Source organism: Micromys minutus (genome assembly GCF_963924665.1).
Source record: "Micromys minutus genome assembly, chromosome: 9".
NCBI classification, from domain to species: Eukaryota; Metazoa; Chordata; class Mammalia; order Rodentia; family Muridae; genus Micromys; species Micromys minutus.
Genome location: NC_137978.1, coordinates 54,111,883 through 54,136,619, shown reverse-complemented (window position 1 = coordinate 54,136,619; position 24,737 = coordinate 54,111,883). Strand labels below are relative to the sequence as shown.

General features: G+C 52.3%; 1 protein-coding gene across 1 annotated transcript in view; it reads left to right on the top strand.

Annotated features, from left to right (window-relative positions):
• Positions 1-15,236: 15,236 nt before the first annotated feature.
• Positions 15,237-24,737, top strand: part of LOC308424843 (protein-arginine deiminase type-1) — a gene marked incomplete at both ends in the record, with an annotated part of 28,871 nt that continues 19,370 nt past the window's right edge. The window contains one exon of the mRNA XM_080922031.1: positions 15,237-15,328. Coding sequence (XP_080778157.1) covers positions 15,237-15,328 — 92 coding nt within the window. The remainder of the gene's footprint in view (positions 15,329-24,737) is intronic.

The window sequence follows — 24,737 nt, the reverse complement described above, 5'->3', positions numbered from 1 at the left end:
CTTTGTTTTCTCAGAGGAGACTCCTAGGGCTGGTCACTCAGCCTGGGATTTCACAAAAGCTCTGCCTCCACCATCAGACCAGCACTCCCACCATGCCCCCACCTGTGACCTCTACCATCAGACTAGTACTCCCACCATGCCCCCACCTGTGACCTCTACCATCAGACTAGTACTCCCACCATGGCCCCCACCTGTGACCTCTACCATCAGGCTAGCACTCACACCCTGCCCCTCCCCACCTGTAAGAGCAGTGCACAGAAGGCATACGCTGCTCTGTAGGTGGCTGGCACTTGGGTGTCTGGGAGCAAGGAGCTACCCCTCCACTGGAGGAAGTGGAGCAGGAAACAGTAGTTCTGCTACAGGTGCTGCCCTGACTGACCAGGCTGGCAACCCCAGCTACAGGGCTAGAGGCCAAGATCAGGTGGGGTGGTTCAGGCCGTGGGTGCTCAGACCCAGCCCCACTCAGACTGGTCTCATTCTGGTGAGTGGCACCAAGGCTGGGGTGCTGTTGGGGAGAGGGTGCTGAGGATCTCCCTCAGTCTCAGAGTTGAAGCCAGACAGGCCTCAGAGAGATACCTACCCAGAGATCGAAAGAAGACCCCACCAGTCTGGGGAGAGTGTCTCAGAACTGGGCTCCCTATATCCTGCCCAGTCACCTCTTGGGGAGACCAGTTTGTACTGAGGGAACCCCCTGCAGTGTGGGGGTGAGTAGAACCCTTCCCTTGTCTGCTTGAGATTTCCATTGCTTGTGATAAACCACTGCTGAGAAAAGCAAGCTTACGTAATGACAGATTTATTTTGGGGTCACCTTGACCTGGGAGAACACAGCAGGGAACCTGTGACCAAGCTAGCTGCTCTCTCCAGACTGGCTGGGAAGCAAAGAGATGGGGGCCAGGACACATGTCCCCATTCAAAGGCACACTCCCAGTGGCCTACTTCCTCTGGCCGCAGCAGCTCCCGAAGCTTCTTAGCCGCCTCCCAACAGCCCATTAAGCCATCAATGCATTAACCAATCAAGGAGGTAAAGGTCTCAATGATCCATTGCTCCCACAGGCCACGCCCCTCAAACCCACTTGCTGGAGCCTTTAGAGAACCCTTAAGATGAAAACCACCATGCGCTCAGCGGTTAGCCCTGAGCCAGCGGTCCTCTCCTGGTCCTGAGAGGGGGAAGAAGCCACCCTCTTTTTATTCTGTTTGCAGACCTCCTTCATCTTCCTCCTCTCCTTACTTTCTGGACCTACTCAGAGAAACCCTGACTCAAAAGACCAAACCACAATAATAACAACAAAAGCAGCCCCTTTCACGGTGCATCCTGCCCCACAATGCACCACGCAAGGGGTCTCCTCTGAATGGCTGAATGGTTGATCTGGTTGCCTTGACTTGACTCCCCTTAAGGAGACTTCCTCAAAAGTCAGGGGAGCTGAGAAGCGAGGTTTCCAACCCTTCACAGATCTGTTTACCCTGCTTTCCTCAGCTTCATGGCTGCAGAACCTGGTGTCTGGGGCTCTGTGGAGCTGAGTCAGAAGAGCTGGGGAGGGTGGAGGCTTTGCGGGGGTGTAGTAGGTCCCGCCCGTGAGGGCTCTGAGGATAGCTGGTGCATGTCCAGTCCGGATGAGGATGAAACCTCCTTTTGAACCCCTGTGGCTGCCCCTGCTGAAGAGGAGGTTGTGAGCCATTCAGGGCACAGAGGGCAGACATGTTGGCTGTGTAGTCGCAGATAGTTTGGCCTTCGTGGTTGACCTGTTTGGGAACCAGGCTCAGTCCAGGACAGAGGTCTATGGCTAGTTAGTAGCTGAATGACAAGCATCTTGAGCAGATGTGAGGGCAAGAACAGTTCAGAGGGCACCTGGAGTCATGGACCCTGAGGTTCTCATCCGGCCTTGTTCTGATGAGCGGATGCCAACAGCTCCCTAGGTGTCAGTGGGCTCCCATTTGGTAGCCTGTGTGTCCACCAGGGACTAAAGTTTTCTGTAGGCAGGTAGGTGAGGCAGGGTTAACCTTGAATACCCAGAAGGGACAGGGAAGCAAGGGGATGCCTGACCTAGGTCATAAACCCTTCTGGTTTAGGCTACCATCCAGGGCCACCTCCCACAGAGAGGTCCCTCCCCGGAGCAGTACCTGGCACCCACTCTCTCTGTAAAGATGGATGTCACTGTTCTTGGGCACTCAGCCCTCTCTCTGCCTTGGGGGGGTCAAGAGGGTCAGATGGATCCCGGCAACCTTGTCTAGATGATCCCTTCTGTCAGGAGTGCTGTCTCCTAAAAGGCTGGGAGCCCGACCCTTGAAGGAGAGAAGGGAGGTCTCCGAGCCCAACAGGTGAAGGGTAAGGGAGGCTGGCCCATAGCTCTGAGGCCATTGAGACTGCCCTTCCACCTGTGGGACGTGAGCAGAATTGTGGTCCAGGAGGAGCCCGTCATGTCTGGGGACACACTGCTAGAGCGCCCGTGTCCCAGCCCGGTGTACCTCGGGTCTGGTTGTGTGTGAAGAGAGAGGGGCTGCAGTTCGGTCACCTGATGTTTAGGATGAGAGAGAGAACAGGACACAGGTGGAGCTGAGGAGCTCAGGGTGTGACAGGGGCAGGGGGTCGGAGTGCGACAACTGTCTTGTCACCTCTATAAGCCAGCGCAGGCATCCTGTGTCTCCTTATTTGGGTTGAAGAGGATATTGCAACACTCATGTTCCTACCTGCGGTGTGCCAAAGACACAGCGAACCCAGGAAGATGCCTACGGGAGATCAGGGCCTGTCTGGCCCCAGAAGGCAGGAGCCGGGGAGCCAAGACGTATTCTGTTGATGCCACAGGAGAGGGGAGAATGACAGCCACCTCCTTTTCACCATCTCTGCATGGGTGGCCTAGCCTGGACGGGTAGGGAGGTATCATTGCTACGAGCTGGGACCCAGTTCCAGCTCCACAGGGAGAAGACGGGTTTGGGCAGTGCCCGGTGCCCATTCCACAAAGCGAGTGGAGGGAGGCAGGAGGCAGGGAGGAGGAACACTTGGCAGGAAGTGTTGACAGATCTGAGGTATTAGCTGTTCCTATCTGATAAGATCTAGTCAGAGATTTAATGAGCTTTACCTTGTTTTCTCCGGAGCCAGGCACTGTGCCAGGGGAGGTGACTCTGTTGCTGTCTGCTGTGTGACCCGGAGCCAGTCACTGTCCATCTCTGAGCCTCACTCTTTCTGGCAGGACTTTCCAGCTGTTGCCTCTGCCTTTCTCCTGCTCTTCCTTCTTCCGGCTCTGAGCTTCTCTCATTTCCACCTCAGTCTTTTCAGTCTGTCCTTCCACCTGTCCCTCTGTCCTTCCCTCTCTCTACTCGCTGGGATCCTGGTCCAGGAGAGGTAGGATTGAAGGTTTCTCCCATAGATGATATTGCTTCCCAGGAGCCACTCACTACCAAGGGAACTGGGGGAGCCTAGGAAATCTGTCCACTAAGGGCGGTGCCTGTTGCCCAGTGATTGGCTGATGGGTCATAACACCTGCAAGAGTATTAAACCCGAAAAAGACCAGATCCACGATTTTCCAGTTGAAGCACGCTTTATTTTGGGGTGCACCCGGGACTGGCTAGTCTGGCTGCCTCCAGGATTTTAGGGAGCAGCCCTTGCTGGCTCTCAAGGTCCTTTTTATAGAAGAGATGAAGTGTTTACAGGAGCGAGAGAGCCGGTTGTTGTACATTGTTAGAAAAACAGAACAGATGTGAACAGAGTCGAGCAGGGTCGAAAGTTTGGTGTAGGCTGAAAAACGTGTTTTGCGGTTTTTCATCGGACCTCAGAAACAGAAACTTAACTCTTAATTGCAAATAGAAACCTTAACTTGCAAGGACTTACAGGAAACGGGAAAACTATTCTTTAATGACAAACAGAACCCTTAACCTGCACAGAACAAACAGGAACTCATTCTTAACCTGTCTCAACTGCACACAGAGCCCTTGTTTCCGTCTCTCAAGACCTGGAGTTAAGACTTCACGTGAGCCAGCTTGTCTGAGCTGGCCCTGTCCCTGTCGCCTGTGAAGTGTCTTGCTAGAAGGATGAGACAGAATTTGGCCAAAGTCTGCAGTCTTCTGTAACAGAGTTTATAGGTGCCAGGGACAGTTGGGAAGTCTTCCTGGGGGAGGTGGTCGGCAAAGGGCCAGAAGAAGGACTAGTGTGTATTTGGTGTGTTCATGGCTAGCTCCCTCGGAGCTGCTGAAAGTCATGGTAGACCTGGGCCACATATGCAGCTAATGTACTTAACAGCCCCATGGACAGATGGGCCCAAAGCATCCCCAGAAGGCTGAGGCAGTCAAGGGCACCTGTCTGTGGGCCTATATCCTGTCCTCGGTTGGTTCTGCCTCCCCTAACACTCACCCTCTCTGGACCTTCTTATCAGTGCCAAATCAGTCATGGATTTCTTTTCTTTAAAGAATTGTTTATTTCTTTCATGTATGTGAGCACACTGTAATTGTCTTCAGACACACCAGAAGAGGACATCAGATCTCATTACAGATGGTTGTGAGCCACCATGTGGTTGATGGGATTTGAACTCAGGACCTCTGGAAGAGCAGTCAGTGCTCTTAACCACTGAGCCGTCTCTCCATGCCACTCAGAGGATCTGACCCAGACTCCTGACTGGGGCTGTGGGGGAGGGGGTCTCCCCACCAGGCTTAGCCCTGACCTCCGGTTCTTCCATTTGGAGCATCTGGACTCTGGGTTCTCCCTAAGCGTCCTCTTCGGATGTTCTTGGGGTGTGTGAGAGCCTCCTGGCCCAGCCTTTGGGATCCCTCTGTGGCACGTTCACACCTAGGTTGACCCCTCAACCACCGGGACTCAGCCAGATCAAAGCTGTTAGGGGAGATGGATGGAACTACCAGAGCTGAGACAACCTGATAGGAGGCCCTCGGGGACTGGTGTCTGTGAGCCTTCCGGTCGTAACCGGAAAGGCTGGACTTCCGACAATGTCAAAAACTTGGAAGACAGCTGCAGAAGAAGGACGAGGGCGTTCTTGGCTTACTGTCACTGTGCCTTCTGTAAAGATTGTCCTTGTGTTATTCAAATGGCAATTTCTCTCCCCTCATATCCAGTTGCATTCAGGACATAGCATAAAGGCATATTATCCTAAAAATTCCCTGTCTCAATGTTGTGTAAATATTTACTCTCTGATTTGTCAGTAAAAACTCATCAGCCAATGACTAAGAAGGAGAGAGAATGGGGCTGGAGTTCCGGTTCCAGGGAAGGGAGTGGAGGAGGGAGGATTGGCCACATGGAGAAGGTCCAGGAGGCATCATGGGAGCACACCTGGAGCCAAGACGGCCAGATCGATACTGCGCATCAAGCATCTCATCAATTTCGGTTGGGAGGTGACTTAGCAGATTAGAACTGATTAATAACTGCTCACTTATTGTGCCATAAAGCTTGCTAATAAATATAATAGTCTCTGCCTCAGTCATTTGGGGGCTAGTTAGGTTAGAGGAAAAAAACTGACACTTATGTTTTTAATTGGCTATTTGATTTATTTATATTTCAAATGTTATCCCCTTTCTCGGTTTGTCTTGGGGGAGAGGTTTAAACACCCACAGGGGTAGCCATGCCCTCTAATATAAGAATGAGTCTATCCCCGACCCTTGTGCATCACACACACACACACACACACACACCATACACATATACACACAAACCAAAAAAGAATTGTTTTATGTCCTAGTAGAGGGCTGGGGAGATGGCTCAGTTGGCATCATGGCTGCCATACAGGCATGAGGACCCGAGTTCAAGTCTGCAGCACCCACAAAGAAGCCAGAGACAGTGCCTCATGCCTGTAATCTCAGCACTGGGAAGCTGAGACAACCTGTATATCCTGAGCTTGATAGCTAACTAGCCTATTCGTGAGCTCCGGGTTCAGTGAGAGGCTCTCTCAAAAAATAAGTCAAAGAACAGCAGAGGAAGACAGCTAACACCAACCCCTGCCCCTCACAGATATATACACACACGTACATACCCCCACACATACACAGACAGACAGACAGTATGTTCATACTCGGGGTCCCCATAGGATACCCCCACACACCCTGAAAGCAGGACGTAGCCAGCTCTTGCTCATCTTGCACATGGAAGTTTGGGGAGTCACTGTCTTGCTCAGGTGGGGAGCCATGGGGTACATGTAAGAACGGTGATCTCTGCCTGCCCTGAGTTACACTGTGGTGTATACAGTGTGGAGGCTGTCGGGATGGCTTTGCCCTCGGTTACCCTGGTTTACAGAGCAGCAGTTTGTCGTGCGTTGCTCCATGCTGAGTGCAAGTGTCAGGGTGGTAGGACTCCGCCCTGTTTATCTAGGCAAACAGCTGCCTCCTGTCAGCACACCAGGAGCTACAGACTGATAAGTGGTTTATCTGTGTCGATAAACAACACCCGTGAGCTCATCCAGTCACTCAGAAACACCGGGCAGAAGGGCTTGTCTGTTTACAAGGTGTCATCCCACACTAGGACTCTCCAGGAACACTACAAGACTGCCATGTGCCTGGCAGGCCAGCCTCTCATTCCGACGCCTCCCAGGAAAAGCACCATGCAAGCACAGTACCTGCCTGATCATCGCTGCCCCTTGTTGGTAGCTTCAGATCAGGTGGGGTGTATCCCTGACGGTGACGTGTGTGTGTGTGTGTGTGTGTGTGTGTGTGTGTGTGTGTGTGTGTGAGACACTGACACCTGAAGCTGCCACCAGTCGGTGCACTGACAGCCTTGCGCTCAGGTTGTTAGATTCCTCATCTGGAGAGGCTCAGCCGTCTGAACCCCGAGGTTTCCTGAACTCTGTCCTGGTCATTCTGTAGCCTGGATACCATGATTTGCAGTGTGACTTGGGGTCTGAGAGTATTTGGTAACGGTAATTATAGTGGAAATGGAATAAAAGACACCACGGTCTTATGGTTACTGACTGCACTGGTCCCTCTCTTTGTTGCTATGATCAAATAATTATCTAGAAGCTACTTAAGAAGGGAAGTCTCAGCTGGGTGGTGGCGCACACCTTTAACCCCAGCGTTCAGAGGCAGAGGCAGGCAGATCTCTGAATTTGAGGCCAGGGCTAAACGGAGAAACCGCCTCAAAAAAACAAAACAAAATAAAACAAAACAAAGGAGAGACAGAGACAGACATAGAGAAACAAAGAGAGACAGAGAGACAGAGGGCTTTATTTCAGCTCACACTTTGAGGGTGCATTCCATCATAGCAGGGTAAGCACAGCAGCTGAACTGTGAGCATCTTCCTGAGAAAGCGGAGGGGAGGGAGATGGGCACTCCCTCACACCCCTTCGTATGCAGTCAGAGACTCCAGCTCAGGAAGAGTGAGTCTTCTGAGTTTAACTGACATCTCCCTAATCCCTCACAGACAGTTGATAACCAACATTAACCAGCACGATGAGCCGAATCCAGAGCGGCGGATAACACTGGCAGAGCTTGTGGACTTGTTCTGATGCAGACACAGGTGATGAGCCAGTTCAGGAGACCGTCAGAGCGTATGGGAACTCTCCACCAGGCAGAGCAGCCACCGTGAAATTCCCTTCGAAACCTAGTTTACCGGATGCCAGGGATGCAGCCCAGGACTTCATGCATTTTAGACAAGTGCTCTAGCCACCAAGCCACGTGCCCTGCTCCTTAGCTGGCAAGTCACCCAGCCCTCCTGTGTCCACAAGACAAATGGGGCAAGTTTCCGGGAAGGGCCAGGCGAGATGTGAATCCAGGAGGGATGCCCAACAGAGGCTCTGCTACTTCTCAAATGATGCTCTGTCTCCGCAAGTCAGTGGAGGGTGCTAGCCCTGGGCTAATGTTTCCCTGGGATGTCCCTGCATCCTAGGTCTCTCTGTCCTAGCAGCTTCAGGGAGAAGCTAACTCCAGAGTGCCTGCCATACTCTACCCAGAAGTTTGCTTTAAAAAAATGAAGTGTCATAGAGAAGATTTTAACAAAGGCAGGGCATGCGTGTCTGTAGGCAGATGCAGCTGCGTGGCTCCCACAAACCATGTGGTTCAGCTTTGACCTTTGACCCATTAAACTCCACCCAACAGAGTACAGGTCCAGTAGAGCTGGGCTCTCTGCCTCGACTGGCTTAGTCTCACCATGTGAACGCCATGATTCATGGAATCCATACTATGTTATCTTTTCTCTGATCTACTAGGGAACTCATGGCTAAATCTACCATATAGATAAACTCCATAACTAACTTCTCTTTTCTTCTCTCCTCTCCTCTTCCTCTCTCTCTCTCTCTCTCTCTCTCTCTCTCTCTCCCTCCCTCCCATCCCCCCTCCCTCTCTCTCATTTGACCTAACGTCCTCACTTAGGGAAAAACTGCCCTAGAGAGTGTATTCTGTAGGCATTCTCAAATCCTTTTTTCCTAGGATATGAGTATACACCCACCATCTTAGTCAGGGTTTCTATTGCTGTGATGAAAGAAACACTGTGATCCAAAAGCAAGTTGTGGAGGAAAGGGTTTATGGGGCTTACACTCCTACATTGCTGTTCATTACTAAAGGAAATCAGGATAGAATCCCAAACAGGGCAGGAACCTGGAGGCAGGAGCTGATGCAGAGACCATGGAGGGGTGTTACTTACTGGCTTGCTCCCCATGGCTTGCTCAGCCTGCTTTCTTATAGAACCCAGGTCTACCAGCACAGGGATGGCATCACCCACAATGGGCTGGACCCCCCCCCCATCACTAATTGAGAAAATGCTTTATAGCTGGATTTCATGGAGGCATTTCCTTGATGGAGGCTCTTTCTTCTCTGATGACTCTAGCTTGTGTCAAGTTGACACAAAGGCAGCCAGCACCCCCATCAAGGTAATCTCTGAGTCTTCTAGGATGTGTGAGGAACTGAGAGGTATGCAGGGAGGAGATGCTGGGGACTAGAAGGTATGAGACTCATGGAAATCTCAGGTCAGGAAGAAGGTCCCGAGTGGAGGCAGCAGGAAGGCCCAGGGGTTCAGTCAGGAGGGTCACTGAAAGGACCTTGAGTGCTGGGACAAACTTGTATTTCCCAATGTATGTTTCTAAGCTGTGCATAATTGAAGATTTTAAGAATCGGGAGATGGAGAAATTTAGAAGATTAGGAGCTATGGAGAAATCCAGTCATATGCCCAGGATCCTAGTGTGGCCAAGCCCAGGTTGGAATACAAAGGGTAGGCCCCCAAGTCTCTCTGCTTCCCAACCAGCCATGTTCTCCATCCTAAGGATTAGGGAGCTAGGGGAGGATTTTCTTTTTCTTTTTGATGTTTGTTCATTTAGTTGAGATAGAATCTCATGTAGCCCAGGATGGCCTCAAACACTATGTAACTGAGGATGACCTAGAGCTGCCAATCCTCCTGCCTTTTCCTCCTGGGTGCTGAGATCACAGGTGTGCAGTGCCATACCCTGTCTATCTGGTGCTGGGGACTGAACCGTGGACTCCAAGCATGTTGGGTGAGCATTCTGCCAACAGCCCAATAGCTGAGGCTCTGCAGGAGGCTTTCAGCAGAGGAAATGCCATGATCAAACTACAGCAAACCAGGTCCTGGGATAAGAGGAGCTGCTGAGGTCCTCACAGAGGGACAGTGGTGTCTGGGTCACGATGATGATGAGGGACAGCAGAGCAGGAAGGGGAAAAGCCTGTTACCTAGAACAGGAGACAGAGAAGATGGGCTGGAGGGCAGGGCAATTGCTTAGTTTGAGTCTGCAGCTAAGAGAAGTGGAGACTGAAGATGTGTCCCGGGTGTCCCTTAATGAGTGTCACCATTTTCAGAGAGGTGAAGGTTAAGTGTGGTCAGAATGGGCTGATTGATCTGAGGTCACTGAGGTAGCCGTCTGTGAGATGCCACTCTTGTTCCTGAGCCCCTGAGGGTGGTGGCATCCTCATGTCTGCTCAGCTGGTGCCCAAGCCTGACCCAACCCTGGCAAAGGTATCATTTATCACTGCTCCTGTGGTTGCAATGGCGCTCAGGTGACCCTCAGCAGAGAGTCAGGCTTGGGGTTTCAGCTCTGTGGGAACAGGGCTGACAAGAGTCACATGGCTTGTGGCTCTCACCCCTTCCTGCCATTACAGCTACTGGCCGCAGGGTCCCCTGCACTGAGGGAATCGATGGATACTATGTTCATGACTGGAGAGTCAGAGAGCGTGGGGACACTCCCCGGTCTACCAGCAGGCCCTGAAACCTGCTTTGGGTGACAGAGGTTCAGAGGGTATCTGGAAGACCCTAACAAGTGTTGAGAGCACCCACCCACTGTCTGGAACTCTGGGTTCTAGGGTGGCATCTGTAAATAGCAAGTTCCCTCTAGATGTTTGCTGAGTGAGTGAGTGAATGAATGAATGAATATACTGGGTCCCGACTCAGTTTCCTGCGATTTCCTTCATGTCACCTTGGGTAAGTCACTTTTCCCTTCAAGCTTTGGCTAACCGCCTGGAAAATGAGACTAGAGACCACACGGTTCATCAGAGGATTTTTCTAGAACAAAGGTGGAGTAGTAGGAAGCAGGTGGAGCTGTCCCTGCAGCTCCCACAGGTTCTGGGAGGGGAGGTGACAACAGGGAAGGGAAGAGGTCTGGAGCTAGGGGCTCTACAGATGCTCCTCCCTGGAGACTGCCCTGGACAAGCTGAGGAAGAGCCAGAGCTGTGACTCTCGGGTCAGCAGAGTCCCCAGCTAGAGTTGGCATCCTCAGAATCCCTCCAATTTGTCACAAGCCATTCCTATGTCTTGCTGTCTGCCAAGGTTTCCCTGGCCCAGGTACCCTAGCCTCACAGGCATCCAGAGACCTCCTGAAACAGATTTAACCATATCCTTGTCCCATACTCACACCGTGCCTGCCTACAGTGTATCAGGGTTTTGTTCTGAGGGGAAAACCACTGTGGTCAGCCCAGGTGCGTGCCCTGTCCCTGGGCCACAGTTGCCACCAAGCCCTATCGTATCACTTCTAGCCAGCCCTCTCATTTGGACAGCCTGCCTGACCCCTGAAAGGTGTCTTGGGCGAGAACTCTGATCTAGTTCCCCACATGGGGAGCTGAGGGCCTTTAGGGACTGGAATAATTTCGCAGTAGTGCCCTGGAACTTACTAAGGTGTGTGTGTGTGTGTGTGTGTGTGTGTGTTTCCAACTTATTCTCAAGTCATTTCTATAGCCAAGGCTCCTCTGATCACTACCTGCCTCTGGATAAGCTTGCTGCCTGTCATGGTGTGTACAGCTTCAAGCTTCTGTGACCCACAAAGGCAGGGCCTTGTTGGTCTGTCTCCCTGTTGTATCCCCAGCACCAAGAACAATAATCAGCATCCCACAAAGTTCGTGAAGAAACCAGGTAAGGGAATGGGACATGGATGTCAGAGCCCAGCACTAGACACCACCCAGCTGCCACATCCCACGCTTGTTCACAGAGCATCCTGGAAGAATCTCTCAGTCCCACAGTTCCTGGGCAGCTGCCCCAGTCAGGACAAGAACTCTGAGTTGAATATTCCATCTGTGGAGGGGGTAGTAAAATCACCCAGCTTTCACCCCTGCTCCTCCCAGATCTAACTTGTCATGCCTGGAATCTCAAGTTCAAAGAGATACAGCGTGGGTGTGCAGGATGTGGGTTGTGGGTAGGGCAGGGGCCTGGGCAGGTCATGGTGTCTCCCAAGAAATGTTCTCAGGCAGAAAAAAAGGAAGAGGAGCGAGGAGGGTCACGGAGGGGTGTAGACGAGACTGGAGAGGAGACCTGGGGCTTTCCTTCACCGAGAGAGTGACAGTACGAGGTATTTTCTAAAACAGTGCTGTTCAGATTGTTCATGAATTTATCTGAACAGGAGAAAGTGCACAGAAGACAAGGGCCTAACGCTTCCCCGGCAGGGCCTGTGGATGGCCAAGAGCCCAGGTGGAGGTGAGGCAGCTGGTATGTGAAAAGCTCTGGCCTCAGTTCCTTCCTCTGTAGAATAGAGGTGCACCCTATGGTGCCCCCGCCCATCCCTCCACAACCCTTCTTGCCCCCTCCCATTTTTCTCAAGCCTGGGAGTGAGCCCTTGGAGAAACCAGGTTTTGATAGCCCGCTGCCCTGCCCACACAAGAGCCCAGCCAAGCCATGATGTGTCTGAACTTCGGTTTCCAGGTTTGGTGGGAAGTTGTCACCTCGAATTGTCGGGAAGGTCAGGCGAGTGAATTCATGGGAGAGTCTTAGAAACTGTCCGGCACAGCGTGAGGCTCACCTGTGCTTACCTTGTCATGAGCACCGCTACTGTCTTCATCCTAACATTGCCACCATCTTCTTTGACACCAATCACCTTTCTCCTCTTCTCCCCCATCTATCCATTTATCCATCCATCTACTCATTTGGCTATTCATTCATCCCTCCATCTATCTGTCCACCATCCCCTTGTTTATCCAATTGTTTGTCCATCCATCCATCCTTCCTCTCATCCATCCATCCATCTACCCATCCATCCATTCAGTCTTCTTCGGTGGAAGATTTCTCAGCTCTTCATGTGGGCTTCATTTATATTCCGTACTCTATATAAAGTGAACATTTTTCTATCTTTAGATGAGCTTAGACAAAATGACTGGGGTCCTGGTTCTTTTGGCTTGAGGAAGGGATGTGGAAAGGCCACTCCTGAAGTTTTGTTGACTTCTGTACCTGGAGGGTAAACTGAGGCTTAGTCTTGATGCCTATAGGTATAATGAACTTCTAAGGCCAGAATCTTAGACTCGGATATACTGGCAGCAAGGAGGATCATTCTAGAAAGGGGAACTAAGTAAGAGTATACAGCATTTTTTTTGTTTGTTTCCTGGCTTCCTATCCAGGCCGGTGGTTCCTGGGGTGGGAACCTCCATTGGGTTGCCAGATAGGCCTTCTGCAGGGAGTGCATCTTTCTGCCCGTCTTTGATGACCCCCACCAGTGGACAGGCGATTTTATTGGTTGTGTGTCACTGCCTGAGAAGCATGTCCCGTGGCTCCAGAGACATCTTTCTCTGGACCCTGACCCTCATCACAAAGTGGACATGTCATTCACCCTCTGCCATCAGCAGTCCTGTGGTGTCTTCCTGTTTACAACAGAATAGCCAAGCCAAGACCCACACCGAGCCTCTCGTCCATCTAACCAGGACACCAAACCCTGTGGCCATCCTGCATTCTTTTTTCTATTGAACTCTTCAGTTCATCGGCAGACGTCAACAGCTGGACTGTCTTTGAGACATGCTCTCCATCCCATTCCTCACTTCAGTGACAACCCAGGGCCAGGGCACCATCACCTCTGCCCAGAGGATAGAGAGCCTGCAGCCTCTAAAGTCACATCCTCTCTCTTGCCACTGGGAGGGATCTATTTCTGAGCCCATCAAGTCCCCAAAGCGAGGAACTTGGACTTTTCTGCTTCTCCTGGGGATGAGTGCTCAGGAACCCAGCAACACCCATGTGAACACAGGGCATCCAGAAACGGCCATTCCACACACTCAGAACCTGACTCCTGAGCTCAGACCAGAGTTTTTCTATATATGTTTCTCTTTCCTTCCTTTCTTGTTGAAAAATCAGACTTTAACTCACTATACAGCTCAGGATGACCTTGAACTCCTGACCCCCTCCTGTTTCAGGTGCAAGCATTCACTGCCATGACACGCAGGCTTATGTGATAGGAAGGAAGGAAAGGAGGAAGGAAGAAAAATTATAAAACCATCTGAAAGGTGTCCATATCTGTGTTTGTGTCTGTCTGTCTGTCTCATACACACAGACACACATATGTGATCAAGAGAATATATATCGAAATTAACAGGAGCATGTTCTATGTAACTTTTACTCTCTTCACGTTTCCCCAAAGGTTACTTTCAACTTTAAAGAAATACATTTCCCAGAACAGGAAAATGATATTAGAGACGACACACTAACAAGTTCATGTAGACCATGGTCACCTGACACCAGGTTTGTATAGACCATGGTCATGTGATACCAGGTTTGTGTAGACCATAGTCATGTGACACCAGACCTGTACAGACCATGATCACGTGACATCAGGTTTGTATAGACCATGGTCACATGACACCAGGCTTATGTAGGCCATGGTCATGTGACACCAGGTTTGTGTAGACCGTAGTCATGTGACACCAGGCTTATATAGAACATGGTCATGTGACACCAGGCTCGTGTAGGCCCTAGTCACGTGATATCAGCCATCATCTTAGCTTTATGGGAAGGCTGGATAAGACACCCAAGAAAGACTTCATTCTTCATGATCACAGAAGGACTATTCCATTCCTCCTCACAGGGCCACTGTGGGAATGAAAGACATGTAAGAGATCTGACTGTGGTAGCATATGCCTTTAATCCTAGCACTCTGGAGGCAGAGGCAGAGGCAGAGGCAGGTAACCTCTGTGAGTTCAAGGCCAGCCTGGTCTACAGAGTGAGTTCCAGGAACAACAACAACAACTATAAATAAAATAAAATGAAAAAGAAAGAAGAAAGACATATAAATGAAGGAAGACTTTTGATAGGGCATCTCAACCTAACACATTGAGCCCATGGTCATCTCAACCCATTGACCTTGTGCCCTCTGAATTCTAGGTACCAGCACATCACTTCATGGTGGATTTGTGTGCAAGCAGCTCTGCCACTCACTAGCAATGTGATTAGAGGCCTGAGTAGCCGCCAGCACATCCTTTAGACAAGGATAACTCTCTTCCACTAGCCTGAACTTTCACCCCATAAACGTGGTCCTCCTGTTTCAGCAGCTGTCACCCACACGGGGTAGCTGAGTCCAGGGAAGCTCACATGTCTGTGCCCTCGGTGGCTCTGAGTGTCAGGCCTGGGATTTCAACCTCACAGTGCTCATCCGTGCTGAGCTGACCCTGAGGAGTGGATTGCCACACTCATGAGATGGGATCTACAGATTTCTTAGTGTGAGCCCTCAGAATGGCAATCACAGGGCAGACTCAGGCACCAAGAGGCCAAGCGGGAAAGCTGGGACCCTCTGAACTTCCTGTTGGCAGCTGAACCTGACTGTTTTCATGTCCCCTTCCCACCTTACAGAGAGCTTCAGACACCTCCTCCCTCCCAGACTCCTAGATTGACAGCCCATGACTTAGGTGACTGGGCATGGAGCCAGGAGGTGGGGACCAGGCTCAGGCAGGCTCCCCAGGTTGCAGGGTGAAATTAAAAGGGAGGAGGAGAGAACTCCAGCCCATCAGAACGCACGCTCCTACCCAGCAACCAGGTGTCACCAAGGACAGCTGGAGAGCCGGGGAGCAGCTGAGGCTTGTGGCTCCTGGGCACCCAAGCTGACCTGACCAGGAGGCTGGGAGCCGGGCACAGGATGGCCCCCCAGGGAACTGTGCAGCTGTCTCTGAGAAAGCCTGTTCATGCTGTGTGTGTGGTAGGTGTGGAGACACTGGTAGACGTCTACAGGTAAGACCTGGGATGCTCGCGTGTGCTTAGGTCAGGGGATCCGCAGGCAAAAGAGGATGCAGGAGGGAGCTGTCTTCACATCAGGGGAGATGGAGCTGGTTTCAGAGCGTAGAGGGGAAGGAAATAGGGTCTGCACTGGGGTCAGGATATTGTCCAGTCCTCGGATGAGGGTGGACTCAGGAGATGACCCTGAGTCCTGGGGCCAATCTCTGTCTGGGTTTTACATGAGCATCTTCAAAAGGAGCAGTAGAAGGAAGTGAGGTTTGAGCCAGGGAGGCAGGTTGGGCCCCCCCCCCTCCATGTCTTGCCAGTTTTCCGCCTCTCTGCGGTTAGGAGTGTGCGTGTGACATCTTGACCCTTGGAGGCCAGCCAGGGACAACCAGAGTGACTGGGATTAAGAGGGAGTAGTTAAGGTACAACTTAATGACTTAATCTAAGAAGTGATCCTGGAGCAAAGCCTGGGACTTGGGCTGGCAAGAGATGATGATGGTGGTAATGATGATGATGGTGGTGATTGTGGTGGCGGTGGTTGTGGTGGTGGTATCAACAATAGTAACATCTGAATAGGGTAACTATGACTTCAGCTTCCCCCATTGATCCAAATCTTCCCTGTCCTGGCTCTTCGTAGATTGGGATGCAGAGACCTGGGCAACCTCAGTTCTTTCCCTGGCCACTGGGGAAGTTGTTGATCTCCAGGGCTTGTGGAGCACTAGGTGGGGTGCCTTCCATAGGGAGCTGAGGGCTGGAGGTTTCTAGGCGCCCTCTGAACTCAGGTCATCCTTGGGGCTCAGTCCCTGTGCTTGCCCGGTCAGGCGGGGAAATACTGTACCTGTTGCCTGTCTGAACCTCACTGATGGCTTTGTCTTACTGTCCCCTTCTCAAGTAATGGTGTAGGGCCCTAGAGACAAGAGGAACAGACAGACAGACTACTTACTGGACCAGAGGTCAGGCTGGTCTCATCAGACCTATGTGGCTAATGGGATCATATCCACTCTTCCCTGTTTAGCAGACCATTCTAGATTTAATGAATAGAGTCTGTTGAGTGAAGAGAGAGAGAAAAGGGGGGGGGACAGAGAAAGGCAGGATTTTTGGTACTCCCTGGGTCTTTACACATGCCAGGACAAATGCTCTACCCTGGAACCAGCCCCCAGTAATTTTTTTTTAATCAATAGCATGAATCATTCATATCCTGCAGTCTGCAGTTTACCTGAAATCCAACTGAGCCCAGCCTTGATTTACTGCATCTGGCTTTGCTTTACCGCACCAGCCTTGCTTTACTGCATCTGGCTTTGCTTTACCACACCAGCCTTGCTTTACTACATCTGGCAGTCCTGCTTTGACACTGATGTCAGGGAAGGAGAGCCCATGGGTCCTGCCTCCTGATGCCAGGACCCTGCTCTCACCTAGGGACAAGGTTATTTCTAGAAAGTTCTTTCAAACCTCAGCCCTATATTACTCTACTAAAGCACCTTGAGGGGAGCCAGGTCTACCTTCTGTCCTCTGGTCCCCATCTCATCCCATCCTGCCCCACTCCCCAACCCTCCCATCTCCCCTGCCTCCCTGTCCCCTCCTCCCATCTCAGCTTACTGCCAGAGTCTCTGGCTTCTCCTTGCCCTGGGCTCTGAATCCCGATTGGATGGACTGGGCCCCCTCTGCAGCTCAGCATGGAGGTTACTCATGCAGCCCAGTGCATCCTGGTTCTGTTGGTCCTTGTCTGTGCGACCTCAGACTCGCCGCTGCTCTTCTGTCTCTGCCTCTCTGAATGAGCTCAACAGTGCCATCGTCATGGGTGGGGAGGGATGAATGAGACCAGCGTGTGCCTGTCATTGTGGGTGACTGACAGGCCGTGCCAACTGTGGTACCCCCACATCTGTTCTTCCCATTGCTCCTGGGAAGGGGGAGGGGACAAGGACAGCGCTGGGCATATGGAGGGACACCAAGCCCTTAGCATCCTTCAGTGTGGCTGGCCCAGATGAACTCAGAGGGGGCTGTCTTGACTGCAGTGGCATTCCTTGCTGGGACTTGCGTGTCAGCTCTGTACCGAGTGGCGGCTAACATTACAGCAAACCAGAGTTTTGTCCTCTGTCCACAGGACACCAAGCTTTGTGACACCGAGCCTCCTCGGTGCCCAGAGGCAGTGGCAGTGAGAAAGATGCCTTGAACGTGGGACTTCCAGGAGCCTGAGGCTCCCTCAGGGCCTGGGTTAGAGCCAGGCCACACATGATTACGCGATGAACTTGGGGCTCCTCCACCCCTTTGCTTGGTGACTGGCTCCAGCCGAGGCCAACCAAGGGGCTTAGAACTGGTCTTGCTTGCTGATAAGCCTGGGGAAGACCACACACACACAAGTATAGGTGTACCAGTCACCTGAGCCGCCCAGAGTTTGAACCTCCAGATGATAGTTCATGAAGTGACATCCAAGGAAGTGATTAATCCCCCAGAGGCCACATGGCCTGGCTATTTGGACAAAATGTCTGTATGTGGAGTTAATTGTGTGCCATAGGGTAACTTGTCTGGACAAGTGCTATAGGTTTTCCCTACCGGCCTAGCTCAATACCCTCATGGGCTATCTCAGCACCCTGACGCCTCTCCCTCAGTGGGTTATCTCACCACCTCCACTCCCATCCCCAATAAGCTGCTTCAGCACCCTGACCCCTCAGGCTGGGCTACATCAACAGCCTCAACCTACTTTGAGCAACACACAATGGGATGTTCAGGGATTTGGAGCACAGAAGTATGGGGGGCCCAAGAAGCTCTCAGATGAGCTACAGGAAGGTCTAGGCCTGAGCATCTCCTGGGCTTCCTGTATTCCAGAACCAGCAATGTCATGCGATGTGTCCATTCAACTCTTTCCCTATCCAGGCAGATAAGTGGTGTCAGACTCACAGGAGCACGGGAGGCAGAGCTGAGCTGTCAGGGAAGGGCGTTAGGACGGACAGATCCCAACCGAGGGACCGGCGGGCTGCAGGTGCTGCGGGGACCAGGCTGGGCACCCACTCCAGGTGCATAAGAGCGACTGCCCTTATTTGGAGATGACGTTCGAACGCTTACATTTTTGAGTTCCCGGATTGTATGGGGCCACGAGAGGAAGCCTTGTTCTGATGCCCTGGTGACCTGAGGATGATCATGGGTAGGACAGGGAGTGAACAGGAGGCATCCTCACAGCATAAAGGGCATCAAGCTGGATGTGGGGACATCCTGTCATTCCACCACTTAGGAGACTGAGGCAGGAGGATTGCAAGCCTAAGGCTAGCCTGGGCATCTGAGTGACACTCTGTCTGAAGATAAAAGGTAAAAAGGGAGCTGGGCATGTAGCTCAGTGGTAGAGGGCTTGCCTAACATGCAGAAGGCCCTGGGTTCGATCCTCAGCGCTGTCAAAATGGAAGACCTGACTTGTTATCTGTCTCGGATGTCTGATCTCTCAGTTGCACAGACACGGCTGTTGCCTACTGCGGCTCAGCCGGCTGGGGAATGGCCAGGAGGATTCCAAAGGTCTTAGCAAGTCTGGGCTGGGCGCTGAGAAAACTGGGACTTGTGAACACAAGCCAACCTGGAGACATATCTGGAGACACATCTGGATCTGGGCCTCCACGTGCACCCTGGGCCCCAGAGCAGGACTCCAGGCATTCTGGGTTTCAGTTCACGAAACCGAAGCACTACCGGCAAGTGCTTCCCATGAGCCCTTGGGGGCCATACGTCTGACCAAACTGCTCTTGGCTTAGGCCTCCGGCACAGCGTCAGTTCGTTTGTCTGGAAGACAGGTCACTGACTCCAGAGAGGAACAGGCATGCTGTGAGCCGCGTTGGTCACCAAATCTCTAGGCATGGGCACATGTGGTCCCAACTGCTGGTCTTGGTGAAGAGAGAGGAGGACTAGGTCCTCCCTTCCCTCATCCTAGCCAATACTCACCTGGCCGAACTGAGTGCAAAGATGGCCGATTTGATCGTTTCTCAGAACACGATAGCTAGGGGTCTTATTGGTCCTTGAAGGCTGTGTGACCTTGGGCCAATCACTTAGCCCCTCTGAGCTTGCTTTCTCTCAGCCTAGGTAGGCACCGGTGACGTCACCTATTGTTGGCATCTCTAGTCTTCCCCATTTTACTAATGAGGGATTTCATCACCCACAGGTCTCAGATCTACTTTGGCAAGGGGAAAATGACTCGGTGCAATGGTTTTAAATCAGGTCCTTTCTCTTGAAGCACTTTGGTCCCGGGCTCCAGACCTCCTCTGCTTCGGACAGAGAGTGGCAGCTGCCACCTGGAGCCCTCTATTTGCTGTGGGGAAGCCAGCCATCCTCTGGGCTTGCTACGCAGCCTGGCAGGGCGTTGCAAGGTGCCCAGGAACTATCGATCACTATCTCTTGGAAGGAGAGGTCACACCCACGCCCCATATGGCACAGACCTTAGGGAAGTGAGTCTGTGTGGTACCTACCGGACCAGCCCCGCATGGCCTTCCATGACCCCTGCCAGCTGCAAACAGCCAAAGGGACAGAGGATGAGATCCAAGGCTGAGTGGAGTCTGAGAGGCACCCCCCCACCAACCTTGTTGGCTAGCCCAGTACCCCTGGCTTGTGCCTTCTCTGGGGAGCTCACTGAGAGGCAGCATGAGGGCTGATTTTAAAATGTAGGTACATACATTTGCAGGTGTGTCCCTGTATGTTCGAGTGCACATGGAGGCCAGAGGATAATCTTGGGTGTGTTTCCTCAAGAGCCATCTACCCTGGGACCAGGGACTCAACAATTAGAGTAGATTCTCTGGTCAGTGATCTCCAGGGGTCTTCCTGTTGACTTTTCCTGGGTATATGGGTCCCCCAGGCTTTTAGGTTATTTTATTTTTCTTATGAGTACTCTGTCTGGATGTGTGTGTGTGTGTGTGTATGTACACATACACATACAGGCACACACACACACATGTGCACTCACATACACACATATATATGCATGCAGTGCCCAAGGAGGTCAGAAGAAGACATGGGATCCCCTGAAACTGGAGTAACAGACAGTTGTGACTTGCCTAGTGAGGGCTGGGAATTGAACTTGGGTCCTCTGCAAGAACAGTAAGCACGTTTAACCACCGAGCCTAACCCCAGTCTGTTTGTTTTCGTTTTGTTTTTTCATTGTGAGTTTTGGGCATTAGATTCACTTACAAGGATTATCCAATGGGGCCATTTCTCCAGTCCCCGGCGTTGCATGCTTGTTTATTTTCCTGCTAGCTGTCATCTTAGACACCAGAGATGCTGGTTTGTGTGGTGGTGAGCCTACTCTGGCTCCTTGGTCTGCTGAGACTGAGAGCAGGGTCACAGCATTTGTGTCCGTGGGTCCCCATCTCTTCTTTTCTGGTGCCCGTCCCTCCGAGGCCCTCAGAACCGTCTATAGCGGGTGACCATGGCTGCTGCTTTGAGTGCTTCCCATAATATGCCCGTTAGCTCTCACAGCAAGCTTGCAAGGCAGAGAGGACTATGATCTCCATCTTGCAAAGCAACTAAGACACAGAGAGATTGAGAGGCTTTCTGAAGACAGATAGCCGGCAACTGCCGGGGCTGGGATTTGAACCCACATCTGCCTGATTCCGGATTCTGTAAGGTCTTCTTCCGCGGGGAAGCGTGATCTCTGAGAATTCTCTACGCTGCAGAGTCCATGACAGTGGTGGCGTGGGGACAACCCCCAGACATGCGCTATGCTTGAGTCTTATCACTGCTGTGCTGTCCCTCGTTCGGAACTTCCTCTCTGTAAACTCCTGCTCTTCAGGCAGATGCTGGGGGTGGAGTCCGAGAGCAGAGCAGGGGCCATGTTCAAGGCTGTTCAGACTGAGCCAAGAGCAGTCTTACCGAGAGCAACACTCTCTCAGGCCTAGAGACTTTGAGGAGACTGCAGCCTGTGTCAGGGTGTGACGTCATCAGTTCCAGCCACCTGGACCCCTGTGGCCTTCTCTGTTTTAGTCCCTGAGACTACCTGTATCACCTGCACCTTCCTGCAGGACCACTGCCCAGCGCAGGACTCTCACAAGCTGACCTAGCTCCTGCCCCAGTTGAGGGTGATACCCAAGGGTGGGTGGGTAGCACAAAGGTCCCAACACTCCTCCTGAGAACAAGAGGTGGAAGTCTGAAGCCCAGCGGAAGGAAGTGCTTTGTAAAGAAAGGAACCGTGGAGAAAGCAGACAGACGGGGAAGCGCTCAGGCTGAGTCCGGTGCGGTGTGAGGTGGTGTGTGTGTGGGGGGGTGGTTGGGGGGGTTGGGGGGGCTGGCCATGATGAGCTCTGCGCCCCTGGGATCCAGAGTGCATGCGCACTCGCTGTTCTTGGAACCAGAGAGTCGTGGGCACTGCGTTCTGGCCTGCACTGACCTTGAAAGATCGGGTGGGACTAGAGGATGGCGGCTTTCCTGCTTGGTTCCCCCGCCCCCCCCCAGGCTTGCTCACAAGCAAACCATATAAGGAACTTGAGTGGAAATTCTGCCATTTCCAAGTCCCCCTCATCCTCTCCTGTGACCTCCTCCCTCCCTTCAGCAAGACATGTTCCGGTCACGTGCTCCTTGAATTGTCAGCCCAGCCTAGAAACGGAGGTACCTGCGCTGCTCCCTGCTGTGTGATCAGAGGAAGGTTGCTTCACCTCTCTGAACGCCCGCCTGAGAGGGTTCTTGTGAATGAAGCAGAGGAAAGGGCTACGTATCAGAAACGTAGCTAAAGGAGGCGCTTAAAGCGCCCCTCAGGTCCCTCAGCCCCGAGCAGCCAGACAGATGTCCCCAGCTGGCAGGCAAGGTGCACCTCAAGTGAGGAGGACTGGGCTCAGACTCTACCCTGCAGCTCCGCCCTCATGGCCCCTTGGTGTTCTCTAGGTTCTGGCAGCCCTAGCCACTGCTTTAGCTGGCCCTCCTCCAAGCTACGGAATGAGTCTGGTGAAGGTTCCTCCAGCGTACAGGCAGACCTGGAGGGACCCCTGTGCTGCAGGCTGCAAAGAAGAGGGGGGACAGTGGGTACCAGACCAGGGCAGGTGGCACCGGCTGAGAAGATTGACAAGAGCAAACGCCAATCAGAGCGCGCTTTACGGCAGCTCCAGAGCTGGCTTGCATGTTGGAGAAGGAGGAAAAGCAAGGCCAACTCCATCAGGAACCAGAGGTCACACTCTGAGGAGATTACTCCCTGCCTCAGGAAAACAGTGGCATTTGAGATGGGTCTTGAAGAAGCAAAAGATGTCATGCTCTTGGCCCAGCAGTGATGAGTCGGCGGGGTGGGGGGTGGGAGAACTGGGGGGGGCGGTGTTCTAATTTCTTCCTGTCGCTGTGATAAAGACCGTGGCTAAAGAAACTTGGCGAGGGAGGAGTTTATTTGCCACACAGCCTGACAAGAATTGTTTTCTAGTTTCAGGAAAGAGCGTGAGGAGCTGCCTATAAACTGCTGGTCAAGGTTACACTCCATCACTGAAGGAAGTCAGGGCAGTAGCTCAAGGCAGGAGCTGAGGAGAAGCCATGGAGGGATGCTGCTCACTGGATTGCTCCCATGGCTTGCTCAGCCTGCTTTCCTGTAGCACCCAGGACCACCAGCCCAGAAATGGCACTGCCCACAATAGTCTAGGTCCTCCCCCATCAATCGGGAATCAAGAAAATGTCCCCACACACTTGGCTGTGGGAGAACAGAAAAAAAACCTGACCAGTGAAGTTCCTTTGGTCCTGGGGTTTCACGATGTAGCCCCAGCTGGCCTGGGGCTGCCTTAGACTCGGAGACCTGCCTGCCTCGGCCTCTCTAGTGCTTTGACCAGGGGACTGCACCACCATGACTGACCTGTCACCACACTTTAGGAGAAGGTTTCTTTTGACTGTGAACCTGGGGTCATGTGCCAGGACTTCACATTGCCAGGAATTGCCCAGCAAGATACCCTGCAGAGAGGTAGCTTGGGTAATCGTGTGTGCAGGAAGCAGATCCCACTGTGGACCTCCTGGGCTTACTGCAGCTCTTACACATGTCTGTCCCTTAATTTATGGCCCACCCACAGACCTGTAGTGCCAGTTCAATGCCTGAGGCTCTGGGAGGGGTAGGGCCAGGATGCCAAGGGAATGAGACTCCAGGGACACACAGCACCCTCCTGGCAAACCCGCCTCTCTCAGGCGCCACAAGAAATAGCTATGGTAACCCCACCTGGTCCCCTGGGATCTTGAGGAACACCTGCCGCTGACACGGACAGGGTGCCCAGTGCCTCGAAGACACTGGGATTGAGCTGGATAGGTCCCCGCATGTCCCAGAGAAGGGCCCCGAAAGCCTGTTCTGCCCGTAGCTGCCTCTTGAGGGAAGCCACTGACCGGTCCCCAGCTCTGAGGGTGGATAGGCAGGGATATGGCACCTTTACGGAAGGATTAGCTTGAAATCAGCGGTGGCTCTTTCTGTCTTCGGCAACTTATACAAGGAAGTGTTTCGTTTGGGGCTCCTGGCTTCAGAGCATTAGAGTTCAGGACCATGGCGGTAGGGAGCATGGCAGCAGACAGACAGACATGGTGCTGGTACACTATCTGACCGTGTACATCCTGATCCTCAAGCAGAAGACAGAAAGGGAGAGATAACTGGGAAGGGCCTGGATTTTAGAAGCCTCTAAGCCCAGCCCCAGTAACACACCTCCCTGAGACCACACCTCCTCTGAGGCCACACCTCCTCCGAGGACACACCTCGTTAGAGGCTCCGCCTCCTTAATCCTTCTAGGCAAACAGACACACACCCCTCTGTTTACCGCATATCTCAACCCACATTTAAGTCAAGAATCAGATTCAATAACAATGGCCTTATTGGTAATATAATGATCAATCTGGGACAGATACTGTCACCTTGCCAAATCGTGGAATGAAATGCATCCCCAGCCAGCTCCCCGTGAGGAGAAATGGGCTCTAGAGACTTTACAAGGTTCTGGCCAATAAGGAGTAACATAGGGTGTTACTGTTGTGGCGCATGCTTCATGTTAATAAGTTTTAAAATAAGCGTGTATGCATAAAAGTGCCCCCAAGAAGGCTGTTAAAACCTGAGGCTGGGACAGCAAAGGATGCATTGGTGAGACCGAGTGGAGGGAAAGCCGGAAGAGCATGGGGGTTTGCAGCCAGCTGGGGACACATTTCAAGCAAAAACCGGTAAGGGTGCTGGCTCTGGGGATGGAGCAACTCCCATGGCCTGGGTAGGAAGGAAGGCGGCAGCCAGGGTGGAGGTGTGTTCCAGAGGCCGTGAGGTTAGGGAGCAGAAGCTGTTTTGTAGAGGGTCTCAACTGGCGGGAGAGCGGAGGGGACATAATTGAGAGAGAGAGAGAGACAGAGAGACAGAGAGACAGAGAGACAGAGAGAGAAAGTGAGAGATCAACAGTCAGAACAGTCAGTGTCAAAGGTCATGCTGAAGATTGGCAGGTACAAATTCAAATAACCCATCATCATCTCTAGCACGCAG